The sequence below is a fragment of the Olea europaea genome, unplaced genomic scaffold (assembly GCF_002742605.1).
Source record: "Olea europaea var. sylvestris unplaced genomic scaffold, O_europaea_v1 scaffold2100, whole genome shotgun sequence".
Lineage (NCBI taxonomy): Eukaryota > Viridiplantae > Streptophyta > Magnoliopsida > Lamiales > Oleaceae > Olea > Olea europaea.
Genome location: NW_019238939.1, coordinates 11245 through 24869, shown reverse-complemented (window position 1 = coordinate 24869; position 13625 = coordinate 11245). Strand labels below are relative to the sequence as shown.

The 13625-nt window shown below is 33.0% G+C and overlaps 2 protein-coding genes across 2 annotated transcripts; one reads left to right on the top strand and one right to left on the bottom strand.

Moving 5' to 3' along the window:
* Positions 1 to 481: 481 nt before the first annotated feature.
* LOC111380151 (protein SENESCENCE-ASSOCIATED GENE 21, mitochondrial-like) lies at positions 482 to 1199 on the bottom strand. The gene is made up of 2 exons (XM_023003637.1): positions 1008 to 1199; positions 482 to 866 (listed from the first exon to the last, which is right to left on the bottom strand). Exons 1-2 carry the CDS (start codon positions 1079 to 1081, stop codon positions 662 to 664), a joined length of 279 nt encoding a protein of 92 aa, XP_022859405.1. The 5' UTR covers positions 1082 to 1199; the 3' UTR covers positions 482 to 661.
* A 7073-nt stretch (positions 1200 to 8272) lies between these two features.
* LOC111380148 (U1 small nuclear ribonucleoprotein A) lies at positions 8273 to 13489 on the top strand. Its single transcript, XM_023003632.1, has 5 exons — positions 8273 to 8464; positions 8584 to 8756; positions 9992 to 10085; positions 11183 to 11253; positions 12985 to 13489. The coding sequence occupies exons 1-5, from the start codon at positions 8377 to 8379 to the stop codon at positions 13273 to 13275; spliced, it is 717 nt and encodes a 238-aa protein (XP_022859400.1). The 5' UTR covers positions 8273 to 8376; the 3' UTR covers positions 13276 to 13489.
* Positions 13490 to 13625: the final 136 nt, after the last annotated feature.

Sequence of the window (13625 nt, the reverse complement as noted above, 5' to 3'; positions counted from 1 at the left end):
CTTTCTTATAAAGTAGTTTATCATAAATTGGCATGTAATTCCTGTGGAAATTAAGTATTTTTTAGTTTCTTTTCGAATCAAAAGCGAGGATTTGGACAGAAATAATATCTAAATCGTATGGAAAGTTATTTTAAATCGACTCTTCAACGAAACATGGCGGTTAGTCCTCGTGAAATCACCAAAAAGAGAAAACATGCAATTGAGTTTTATCATTATATAAATTAATTGATTGAATTGGATTAAGTTTGATATTTAAGAATGAGAGTAATTGTTGCAATATGCAAAATCATAACTATAAGATTGTTCTTCTATCTTACAAATAACTGGTTATTATTTATGAATTACAAAATTTTTCTCTATTCAAAAAATCTTTCTTACTGCTTGTTTGGGAGTGCTTAAGTTACAATTTATGCAGCTAAGTCACATAGAATATGTTAATACAAAATATTTGCTTAAATTCTAACTTAAGCTTTGCCAAACATGCTTAAAATTGCTATGAAATTCAAATTCATTAATAGCACAAGAATGGCTGAGGACGTACAACAATTCAGTGCACATATTCAATTCAATAACAGTAGAACAATTTCTGACGAAAAACAATGGATTCCATTTAATTAGTAGAATAAATGGAGCCAAAATCAGATTGTAATAATTCTTCGATTTAGTGGCTACTGGTTGTGTTCTTCAAGTGCTGTGCCCGCAACTCAGCGGCGTCAATCTCCTTGGCTTCATTCTCCGGCCGGTAATATCCGGTCACCGGGTCAGGTACCCATGATGTCTTTGTTGATTCATCAATTCCCTTCTTTAAAATCATATTTGGAGCCACCGCTCCTCCTCTCACACTGCTTGCCGCCGCATATCCTCTCCTGTACAAATATCCATACAAATTAACACGTCAGTAATGATTCCACAAATGTTAATTATCTCTTCTAGAAGCTTAAATTAATACCTTGAAATCTATTAAAACGCAAAAAAAGGAACTGTTTTAGTATAGAATAATCAAATACCTGGTGACAACAGGGCAGACTGTGTTGGCGATGAAAGAAGATACGATCTTGGCATTAGAAAAACGGGAAGCCATTTTTGGATTAATAAATTATGTGAAAGAAATGAAATCTGCTGCAGAAAGTAATTCCTTCTTCAGCAATGAAATCTTGTGACTTGTGATTGAATGTGGTTTGCAGAGGAGAGGAGCGCAGACTCATTTATAGTAAAAACCAGGGAGCCGCGTGAAGAGAGAGAGGGGAAATAGAGAGGAAAATGTAAACAATTGAGTTGAGGGGGCCGCGTCAAAGTAGGCTTCTCATTATACGCCAAGGGTTAATTTCTTCCCACGTTCATTGACACCAAGTCAAATCCCACTTTCACCTATTGTTTTGTCGTATTAAGAATTCCTTGAAATAATATGTGGTCAAAATTAATTGTTAAAATAACTTAAAATTTTAATTCAAATCAAATAGGACTTTGATAAGTTTAATAACTCGATGAACTAACCTCTCAACGTTCGAAAATGGGACACATTTTTTTACCTTTGGAGTATTTGGCATAATTCGATGTGAAGTAAAGAATTTCATCAATTATCATGACTCAACATGTCATGAATTCTTGGGTGCTATGATGGCACTACGGACACAAATAGTGTATGATTATCATCAGCTCGTAGAATAAAGTATTGGATTAAGTCAAAAAATGAACAACTTTTATGTTTAACTGATGAGTTTAAAGCATCTTCAATATTGTTCATGAATTTTAATTTAGAGTTTTTGAATAGAAAAACTTTAAATTGGAGGTCATTAATTATCTAATTGTTGAATGTTGGCTTGAAGTGGCACGAGATGATAGGATACACAAGACAGTGGACTTTTTTCTTGGAAAATACTATGTGTGCACTAGACTTGTACCGTCCCTACAACACGGGATTCATGATTTTTTTTTTATTCGATATGGGTCCCCATTTTGAAGGGGCTTGTACAGGCAGAAATTTTTTTTTTTTTTTCTAGATTCGAACCGACTTATCACTATACTTGCTGGAAATATGTGGCTCCCAATTGGGTCCAGCTAAGTAAACGGTCAATACAGCCGATTTCTCGTGCCTTGCCTTGCTTTTTCTTGCTCTCTACACTTTTCTTTTTGTCTTTTCTTATTTTAATTTTATGGTTAATTGTCCAAATGTCATTGACACAATCTATTCTCAGATTAAAGACTTTTCACGATTTCACAAAAAATCATGCTATAGCCCCAGATTCTTTATATAAAGCTTAGTATAATGTTAATATCGTAAAATATTATATCATTGGACTATTTTATATACAATCAATTTCTTATCAAATTATTTTCTGCCACCTCAAATTATATCAAAGCATCTGTTAAAATTTTCTGTCAAAGTAACAAAACTATTTCAAAAATTTATAAAAAAGTAACGAATCTCATGGATTATGAATGTTCAGTTAAATTTAATGTTTGATTTTTTACTTCATTTACGTATCGTTTTGAATTTGTATCAAACGAATAGTAAGTGAATGACTATCTCGTACAATTTCTAACCATTCTCTTTTGTACAGTGAATAAATCACATTGATTATCCACGATCACTGGTTTGAACACTTCATTAAATTACAACTTGTATCTTCAAGGAAGGAGTTCAGATTCTCTTTGCCGTGCCATACGGCAACATTAATATTTTTTAAAACCATATATTAAATTTAAAAATTTGCCAATGATTGCACTTGTGAATCGCTTGAATAAATTTAGGGCTGTCCTATGTGTACAAGGGAGGAGTTCATCGAATCCCTCCTGAACAGGGGTGGATGGATTTTATTTTTTATTTTTTTACAATATTTTACTCATATGGCCCACTCATGTAAATATTCTGTAGGAGTTCTGTGAACCCTTCCCATATCTACACAGACTAATTCATAAATTTATATTTTACAGTGTTCTAAAAGGCATAATGCGTGGATGTCAAGCTATGAGCTACGCAAACTTAGGCTAGGCTTGGGCGTAAAAATAGTTTTCTTATTTTAATATTATTTTAATTTTTAATAAATCAAAAAGTTATTTAATAATAAAAAATAATACTTACTAAACATTTATAATATATTTATAGGAATGTTATATATTTTTTCAAAGTTTTCAACAAAAAGATAAGTTAAAAATTTAAATACAAAATAATAAATAAATAGTATGGGAGCTTAAATTTTATCTTAACTCTTTATCGGACTCCAATTCAATATACTTTTTTCATCTAATTTGTCCTTCGTGTCTTTCGATACACGTGGTTGTTATAAATTAGGGCAAAATAAAGAAATTAGCCATCGATAATTTTTTAACAACACAAAATTTAAACAAAAAAAAATTAAAAAATGATGATAATGTGCGCCAATGCGCCATATTTGCGCCTAGGCACTCTTTAGCAGTCAACAGAATCATTGATCACCAAATAAAGGCGCCAAGCCACTTGGCTTGGCATTTTGGCTCACACTTAGGCGCATCTTGGCATTGCCTTTTAAAATGCCAATACTTTATTATAAACATTTGATGATGAGAGCATGGAATTTTCTTGCACGACAAGGACTCATATTTTTTGATTAGTTTTTCCTTAATTTTTTTTTATCAAAATTCATAAATATCATAAATTAGTAATGGGATAATAAATTTTATTATCATTATTATCTCACTATCACTACTATATTAAAAGAGAATGTCACTTTTACTATTCATTCTCGTAGTACTCCTTTTCACACCAAACGAGTTCCAACGTGGTTTTCCTTCTAATGTGTGTAGATCTATTGATTGTGAGAAGGAAAAATGCACTGTAGCGAAAACAGTTAATTATTGTGCTTATTTTATTTTTGCTGAGATGATTTTTTTTTCTGTAGCTAATTACTTTTTTAGAAGTCAGCAAAGACATATTTGTGTATTGTAGCAATTTTTTGTGGTGAGAAAAGTAACAATACACGGCATTTGCTTCCATTTTGTCCAAATGTGGGCCCTATTGATTGACACGTGCCACATGCAAGTTTTCTCAACTGACTTTTCAATTATGTTATTATTTTGAATTCCCATATCACCCTCAACATTAACAACATGTTTTTTTTTTTTATAGACCACCAACAAACTATAAGCAACAATTTCTTTTGTTACTTTATACATTTTTCTTTCGGTTTTTTGGACACTTTATTATAAATTTGATGTTGAAGATAGTTTATGAGTTATTATGCATTTATTTTGCATTTTGACATTTTTTTGGTTTATGATGAGACTTATCCTTAGAACACTTTGAGTCTTACAGGTCTCTCTAAGAAAAATGCCTCGGTGCCCGTTTATGTTTTTTTAAACATTGAATTAACCAATTTGATTTTTTTTTTGAAGAATTTTCATCCATGCCACCTTAAAGAAGATGACTCAAATCCATGTCAATAATTTGGTAAGGCTTCACTTTTACCATTTGAGCTAAGCCTTGGTCTTGAACTTGATTAATTTACAACAATATTTATTTTACTAATAATTATAAAGTTAATACAAATATAGAAGTGTGTACAGTGAAAAGGGAGAATATAAAACCAACCACAGGAAAACGACAGTGGAACTGTAGAAATAAAGTTTTATGATAACCAAATTGCTATTCTATGCAGCTCGGTTAAAGCTCGTGGGAGTGGTAAGTGCTTGCTTTTACATTCAACAATTCAGCTGAGATTAATGGCTCTTGCTAATTTGAGTAGTTGAAAGCATTTCATATGAATTAAATTTTTTTTTTCTTATAGTTGCTCTATCACTATGCTTCAAGGTAGATTTTCTCTTTTATATTTTATTTTTCTGTATCATTCCTAAGAGTAAGATGTACCTAGAATGGTCCTAAAATTCAATTTTTCGTCATACAACCCTTGAGATTGATCAAGTATGCAATGGGAAAGTTAGGTGTAGAGTTTCGAAGGGAGATGCAAAGGAATTCGAGGGTTGTACATCGGTTAATTCACTCCAATAGCTACTTGGATATTCTGAAGGGTAATGCCTTGAATAAGGCTTTCGAGAAATCATAAGGGAAGCATTATCTGCCATGTTTGCTTCAGAGAAGAGATTGTTGCAATTAAAATTGTTTGCTAAACATATAAATACTGGGAAGTTGCCATGATTGAGATTAATATCTTACAAAAAAATTGCAAGGCAAGGACTTTGTAGCACAGGATAGGCATATGACACACTAAAGTCAACAACGTCCTTCCTTTATTCGCGAAACAAATATGAGTCTACCAATTCATAAAACAGCCGCGCCGCCTCATGTTTTTCCTTTGGGCCATGCTTCACGTACAGGCCCCTGTACAAGGGCCCTTTCCCTTTTCTTTTTCCAAGTATTTACACCTATACAATACTTTTGAGTTTTCAATTTGTAATTTAAAAAATTAACATGATGTAAAAAGTGAAGAATGAGAGAGAATATTGACTTTGATAACATGAAAAAATAAAATCGTTAATTTTTTATTTTTTTTCAATTGATCCATTCTGTAACCACTAAGAAATAAGAAAATATCGTGATTATTCCAAAAAAAGTTTAAATTTAAGTGTCTTGTTACAAATTGAATTTGAAAGTACAATAACAATTGAGATTTTTTTTTTCCCGAAGATGGAGTTGTATAAATTTTCCACATAAACCCAAGCTTTTCATGGTTACATGTAGTTCGATAGAATGAATTTATTTAATATAAATTATAAATTAGAGGTTCTAATTTACCTGTCGAATGAATGTGAAAATATAAATCAATATATAAGACTTTGGATTACTCATTTGAACAATAATAATATTTTAAGATGAAATTTCAAATTCCAAATGTTAGATTTTTCAAAATTCGAAAATAAATTTGTTTAAATAATAAGCTTATGTGAACTTCAAAAGGAGTTAAAGCTAAGAAAGAAGAATCATGCTGCGGCCACATGGGCCCTCTACTGCCCTGGGGGCCTACAACCATTATAATGCTAAGAAGAATCACATATCTTCCGCTATATTTCTCTCAATCATATATTTTTTAATAAAATAATATTACACGTAACTTTAAAAATTTTCTTTCCTTTTTAATCATATGTTTTTTAAAAAATTACTATTTTTTCATTATAAATAGAAATAATGGAGCCAAACAGGGCTTAGACTACTCAATATACAATATTATTCTTTATTATTGCACTTTTTTCAAAATTTATCCATCCTTTCCCAAATCTTACTTTATTTCGGCTCAACGAAGCAACTGCGCCGTCCTACATATTTAAAGTTTGAGAATAGGTCGAGGGTGTTGCGGCCCCGATGCCTCTAATCATTGGCTTTACCCGGTAGAACTCGCGCCCGAGCTCTAGCTATCCTGAGGGAAACTTCGGAGGGAACCAGCTATTAGAGGGTTCGCGCCACTGGCTTTTCAACCAAGCGCGATGACCAATTGTGCGAATCAACGATTTCTCTCATACTAGGTTGAATTACTGGAATTATAAAATTGATCCCCATTTAATTTTAAAAATCTGTAAATAAGCCTTTCGGTCAATATTCAAGATGTGTGCTTCTAAAGAATGCTTCTTGGTACGTTATTGTACATAATACTTATATATGAAACAAAATGATATAGCATATCTTTATTGCACAGAAATAGTCATAAAGACATTAGTAAAAATTTAAGTAGTAAATCTAATTAAATAATTCAAATATTAATAATTGGAATTAGAATAATTTGGAGAGGCGATGTTTGCCCAGGCTTAAAGCTAGGGCAAAATCCGACTTGGCGCCAGTCGGATTTTGCCTTGACTAAGCCTGAGCATTTAGTTTTATTCAATAATTTGCTATAGTGGGTGCAGTGTACATTGTACTCAAATAATGTTCGCATTCTTTCGCGTAAGTGGTAGAGATTTAACATGGTTATAATAAAAAGATTAATACTCAATAAGTTTTGATATACGCTTAACCGCGCAAAACATATAACGCAGTCCTTCCAAATTGCTAAAAAACTCAAATATGTAGAACACACACAGTGAAAAATTGAATTTCGAAAAAAGCAAGATGACCCATTTATACAACGGGCGAGGAGATTTCATCTTTGTGGGTCCTTCCTCACAAGCTTGGCATACGACCTTACAGATGTGAGTCGATGTACCCTTTATTCGAGCGAAGTGTTCATGAAAGGGACCTATAAATCTTAATGTACCAAAGTTCATTCTTCCACTTACTTCGACGAGTTTACTGCCTCTGCAAGGTTCGTGGATCATGAATGGCTCCCATGCAATATGATGTGATGTGGCAATTGCACCTTATATGGCACTCCCATTTTTATTTGGCTTACGTGTAGCCTCCACATGTAGAGAAAATTGTATATTTTTCGTGATATTTATACACGAAATGTTAATTGACTTGCGTGTCTTTAATTAAATGAAATACGAGATTCTTTCAAATTTTTCAAAATTTTACACGTAAATGTATAGTACTTGATTGATCACCAACTTCTCTCAAGAAAAATGGTGGTATGAAATGCCTTACATTTGATATAATGATATTGTTTTTGGATTTCACGTATCCTTCTGAGTTTTAAATACTCTCCTTAAATTACAAATTTTTCGGTTAAACTCAAGTCATATTGGATGGTGGTTGAGTGATGTAGCAGGTCGTCAAGTAAATAATAATAATAATAATAAATTCTCAAGAATATATAATAGATGAATAATGTTTACATTTTTAATTTCGTATAAAAAAATGTTTGAGCTCTTTTTTTTTTTTTTTTCAAAAATTCATTTTCTATCACACATTTTTTCATAAAATAATTTTACATGTAAACTCAAAATTTTTTCTTAATTTTTAATCGCACATTCTCTAAAAAATTCTATTATTAAATTTATTATTCCCAAAATGGGGCTCAAACAAGGTCTTAGTAAAATGTCAGGAATTGTTTGATTTTATATTCAAATATAATTTATTTAGTTATATTAGATTACAAAGAAATTAGGTCTAGATTTCATGTTATATTATTTTCCCAAAGTAAATTTTACAAAATGATGAGGGTTATACCTCGAGTTTTAAGATAATAAAATTTGGGACATTACAATATGGTAATGTAAAATCTGCTTTGCATGCTTGTTTGGCAGTGCTCTAAAGTAATTGTTAGCCATGTATCATATGAAATATGCGGATAATAAATGAGTACTGTGTTTGAAAACTAGTGCTATTTGCGTCAAATTTCTGAATTCTACAATATCAAACTTTGTCGAAGCCCATTTGAAGTGACCCAATTTAAGCCCCGATACTCCCAAGGACTGAACCCATCCTCCCGTAAATTTCGCCTCTCGATTTCTCGGTTCGAAGTTCGAACTATCTGTTCGGTTCACCGGAAAAAGAGACGAAAAAAAGTGGCAATGGCGGAGATCACCCCCACCGGCGGCGATGTTCCTGCTAACATGACTATTTACATTAATAACCTCCACGAAAAAATCAAGCTTGACGGTATTATGCACGCTTCTATGTATACTAACAATTTTACATTCAAATAGATGCAATTAAATATATTTTTGTGTGTGTGTGTGTGAATGTATGGTGTTTCATAGATTATCTTTTCTATTTAGAACTGAAGAAATCGCTTCATGCGGTGTTTTCGCAATTTGGGAAAATTCTGGAGGTTTTAGCATTCAAAACCCTAAAACACAAGGGGCAAGCTTGGGTAATTTTCGAGGAGGTTTCTTCTGCTACTAATGCACTTCGACAGATGCAGGGATTCCCGTTCTACGATAAGCCCATGGTAGAATGTTCCTCACTTTGACAGTCCTCTTTTTTTTTCGGGGATTTTTTTATCATTATTTTGGAAATTCGATCCCTTAGTTATAGTAGCTGACCTGAATGTTAGTTTGGTAGATTATGCTAATTTTCTTTCCGGGGTCTAATGGTTATGTTTTTGTTGTCAACTGAATATTATGGTTTTCCTTATTTAACTGTGGTTTGTACCAGAATACCATTATGTGGTGGATAATTTTACATGTTATCTACGAACTCGATTTCACAGTGCGGTCATTGAATTCTCATTAGTCATTACCAGGCAATGCACTGATAAGTGAAACTCCCTCCCCACCAGAACTGCAAAAAGAAGCTTACTTTATTTGAAACGTAGAGGTAGAATAATTAGGAATGAAATTTATCACTGTACTAAATTTTTATTTACGTGATTTTATAATATGTCTTGCTTACACAAAGGTTCATTTGAACCAGCTAAGAACCGCAATAAACTTTTGCGGCAATGATTAGCAAATCTGTGATGCATTATGTATTCCGTATTACGATTTGTGATTTGCATTAAAAATTGGTGCAAGATCCCTTCCAAAATTACATTGTGCCATCTCTAAGCCCGTGTAAAAGACATAGAATCTTTCTTGAGGTGCATTATAATTTTCTTGGTTTAGATAGCAGTTACATATTATTTAAGCAATAGTAGATAAATATGAAATGGACATATTTCTGATTTGAGCTTAGTAGTGCATATTGGAGGTAAATTTTGGTGGGAATGGATTTAGATGGTTTGTCTCTGTGTACACTGTATCTCTGTGGTGTTATTTGTGTTTCTTCTGTGGTTGTAAACTTCTACAAAAAATTGAAAGCCATCTCATGTGGTGATTTGAAATTAAACTGTGGGATCTCCTTCAGCAGCCTTCGGTGTTTGCTAAATAATGAATTAGTACTTTCCATCATTGGTCATTTTTATGTGTGGATCCATGCATAATTTGTGTGGTAGTTCAGTTTCTGATGAGACAATAAGATTGTAGCTGACTATGCACTTGATGAATGCAATTGGGATTCCTTGCTTTACTTTCTTTTTTTTTGTAATAATGTTTGCATATTTGATTTTGTACTAATCATCCATCTTTTTACCAAATCAGTTTAGATGTGTAACGTAACTTCTGTTTCCTGTCTTTAATGACATTGGTGCACGCGTGTGGGGCCTCAATTTTTCTAATTTAAAATATATGTTTTTTTAAATCCCAGCGGATACAATATGCAAAGACAAAATCTGATATCATCGCAAAGGCGGATGGTACTTTTGTACCTCGAGAAAAAAGAAAGAAGCATGATGACAGAGGTAAAGCATCTTTCTTTGGTACACGTGTCCAATCAATACAGAAAATATGTAAATATTCTTCAACGAGAATGACACTTGTTATTTGCTATTGTAAACACTATAGAACATATGGATCTGCTGAAACAATACCAATTGATTTTCAAATCCAGTTTAAGATTTGTTGTCTTTTATATACTTAATTTTCGTTTTTGTTTCTGTCCACGTGTGTATCAACTTGGAGGATGTAATTGTCAGGTGATGTGAAAACCAGATTAATTAAAAGTGCCTCTTAGCTTGGCCTTTGGGGAATTGTGCTTCTTGGTTTTTGTGTTTCTTTCTTCTATTTTATTTTATTTCATTGTGCACCATGGGTGGTAGGAAGAAATATTTGCTACTGGAAATCTAGAAATTATGGATGTGCTGAAGAAATATTGTGTATACTATCTAGTGGAAGACCTGATTTACTTCATTCATATAATTAGCTTCTCTACATTTTTGTTGGGTTGTAAGTGATTCTTTGGTTTAGATGCGAAAAACGGGTCTGGTTTGCTTGACTCTTTAATTTTCACCTTCTTGCTGGGGGAATGACGTGCACTTTGGGAGTGGGGGAATATTTCCATAGTATTCTGAAGGTTTTACATGATTGATAATCTACAGAGAGCTAATATAGGCAGCTTGGTGGGTTGACAATACGACTTTAGAATGAGATAACAGTCCTTGATTCCGCCTATAGTAGGGTTTTTGTGCCAATTAGAGTGATAAAGTGATTTGATAATAGAAAACTACTGTGCTAAGCACCCAAAACCAATAAATGGAATGAGAAATCATGTCATTTGTAGTACTGGTTCAAATCCTTTACGTGAAGGATGTGTCGGTTTATGAGTTGATTGGAGCAATCTCTTAAGTTTTGCTTCATTTATACCATTGTTATTATTCCCAAAACTCAATTTCTAGAACGGACATAAGAGTAGCATTTATTATATTTGAGAAAATAAATGCACAGGTAATAAAGAAAAGGACGACTTGAGGTGCTATTCTTTATCTGGGTCTGGGTCATTAATTATGTTCACATTTATAATTTCTCTTTTTTTTAACTACATTTTTCTACTGTGCTACAGGGAGAAAGAAAAAGGAGCAACATGATGCTTCTAATCCTGCCTATGCTGGTGCCTATGGTGCAGCTCCTCCTGTAAGCATACTGCTCAAGGATAACCTCCCTGCATTTTTATGAATATAAGTTCTCATTATTATAACAACATAATTCAATTGGGCCATCAGCCATTCCCAGTGTAGTTTTGGTAGGTTTTGAAAAAGTGCTTGATTTTGGTGGTAGGTCACTGATGTTAGTTTGTAGAACCAGGGAACACGTATAAATGAAATAGAAAAATGAGGAAGTGTAGAAGTACATATTTGAAGTTAAGCAATACTTGTGAATCCCCCATAACCATTGTGTATTTCTACTGTAGAAATTCATAATAAGGTAGATAATTAATCCCTGCTATATTCCCTTCTTTGTGGCCTGAAGTCTTGTTGCATTTAGAGGTTAGACGTCTATGGGCCCCAGGGGCTCTATAACCATTTTGTGACGAAAATCAAAGTCAACATGCAAGAACAGGTTGCGAGAATCTTTTGTGATTATGGAATGTTAGAATCCTGAAGGAAAATTTAAGATGAGTGAGCAACAAAAAAAGGTGAAATGTTATTTTACCTAGGGTTGGACATGGTCCGGTACGGTTTGGTTCTCTTTACAACTGAACCAAACCCGAAATTTTCGGGTATTTAGTAAGTAGAACCATTAGGTCCAAATTTAATTATGAAATTGTTTGGTTTTGGTTCCATTTGATTCCCAGGTTCCGTACTATAATTAAATTTTTTAATATTTACAAAGCTACGTTAATTCAACTAAGACATGTTCAATCTTAGCTATTATAAAATAACGTAGTTTAATTTTATATATCTTTTGCATCTTTTCATTGAGTTTTCATATATTTAATTGTTAAAATCATAGAAGGAAGAAAATAAGCTAGCTCGCAATAATTAAGAGATGTGCAATCGAGTTTCAATTCGATTTCTCCAGAACGGTAAAAAGGGCACTACAGTAGAATAACAAATTTGAGTAAAATTTAGATCAATTTGATTAAGTTTGGCTTCGACTGAAAATTAAAAATAGGAAAATCATATTTTTTGGTTTGTTTAGAAAAAAATAATTCGACTTATTTAAAATCATAAATTAAAAAAATTTTGTTCTTATTCGGTTCTTTATTTAGAATCGAGAACAGAACTAAATCTGTCGGTTCTCGATTCAGATACCCGTTCAGATATTTAACTTAAGAAGAACCTCTCTGTTTGGGTCTGGTCCAGTTCGATGTGGTTTGGGAGTTTTGTTCGGCCCTAATTTTTCTTTCATGGGATGGCGTGCCCTAAAATCTGCCTATGAATTGTAAATCCACAAAGCCCGTTAAAATTCGTTACTATTGGGTTCCTATCAAGATTGGTTCATGAATAAAGCGCTCCTAGCTTGACACATTATTAAGCTTCTTAAGAAAAGTTAATTATCTTAACTAGAGCTATGCTCATAAGCATCACTTTGCCAAAGAAAGGATCAAAGCTGTTCAATCCTGAAAAAGCTTGTTTACGATAAGACTCCTTGAATAATATTGGTAAGTATAAAATAAGGTCAAGCTTTATTTAGGACTTGTTTTTGAAAAATTAAGATCAAGCTATGTAATGCTATACTTACCAACTCATATTTGCTTTATTTTGCCATTATTGAGGTTAAACTGCTTTTCTGTACCAGTTTTCCCATATAACGGTTTTTATTGTATATGAAGCTGGTTTTGTATGTTTAATTCTCTACTTTTATTTATAATTGTTTTTTAAGCAAACTTAACAGTAAGGCTTCTCTCTCCAAATGTTGTAGCTGTCTCAAATACCATACATGGGCGCTAAAGCTGCTGTCCAGGAGGCTCCAGCTCCACCAAATAACATTTTATTTGTTCAGAATCTTCCTCACCAGTCGACCCCAACGATGCTGCAAATGCTGTACTGTCAGTATCCTGGATTCAAGGAAGTTAGAATGGTGGAAGCAAAACCAGGAATTGCTTTTGTCGAATATGAAAATGAGATGCAATCAACTGTAGCAATGCAGGGACTTCAAGGATTTAAGATAACCCAAGACAATCCTATGTTGATTACCTATGCAAAGAAGTAGACTACGGTTTTTTTGTATTGCTTTTGCTCTAGAGAATGGTTTCTCTGCAAATTTAATCATTATCATTTTGACAGCTCTCTCTTAGTAGTACCTTTGTTGTTTTAGTGCCTGTGTTTGATTCATCAAGGCCTTGTAGAACTTCCTTTCTCTGGTTATTATGATGCTAAACAATGACTGTTCGTCTTTGATATTCACATATAGCAAGCTTTTCTTTGTTGCATTACATATAAGGTTAGTACAACTTGTGCATTGCGCAGCAGGGTGTGCATCTTAATGCAGGCGTGTCCTAGTGAATGCTCTTTAACTGAATGAATTTGCACCAAAAATTAAAAAGAACGAGATAAAACACG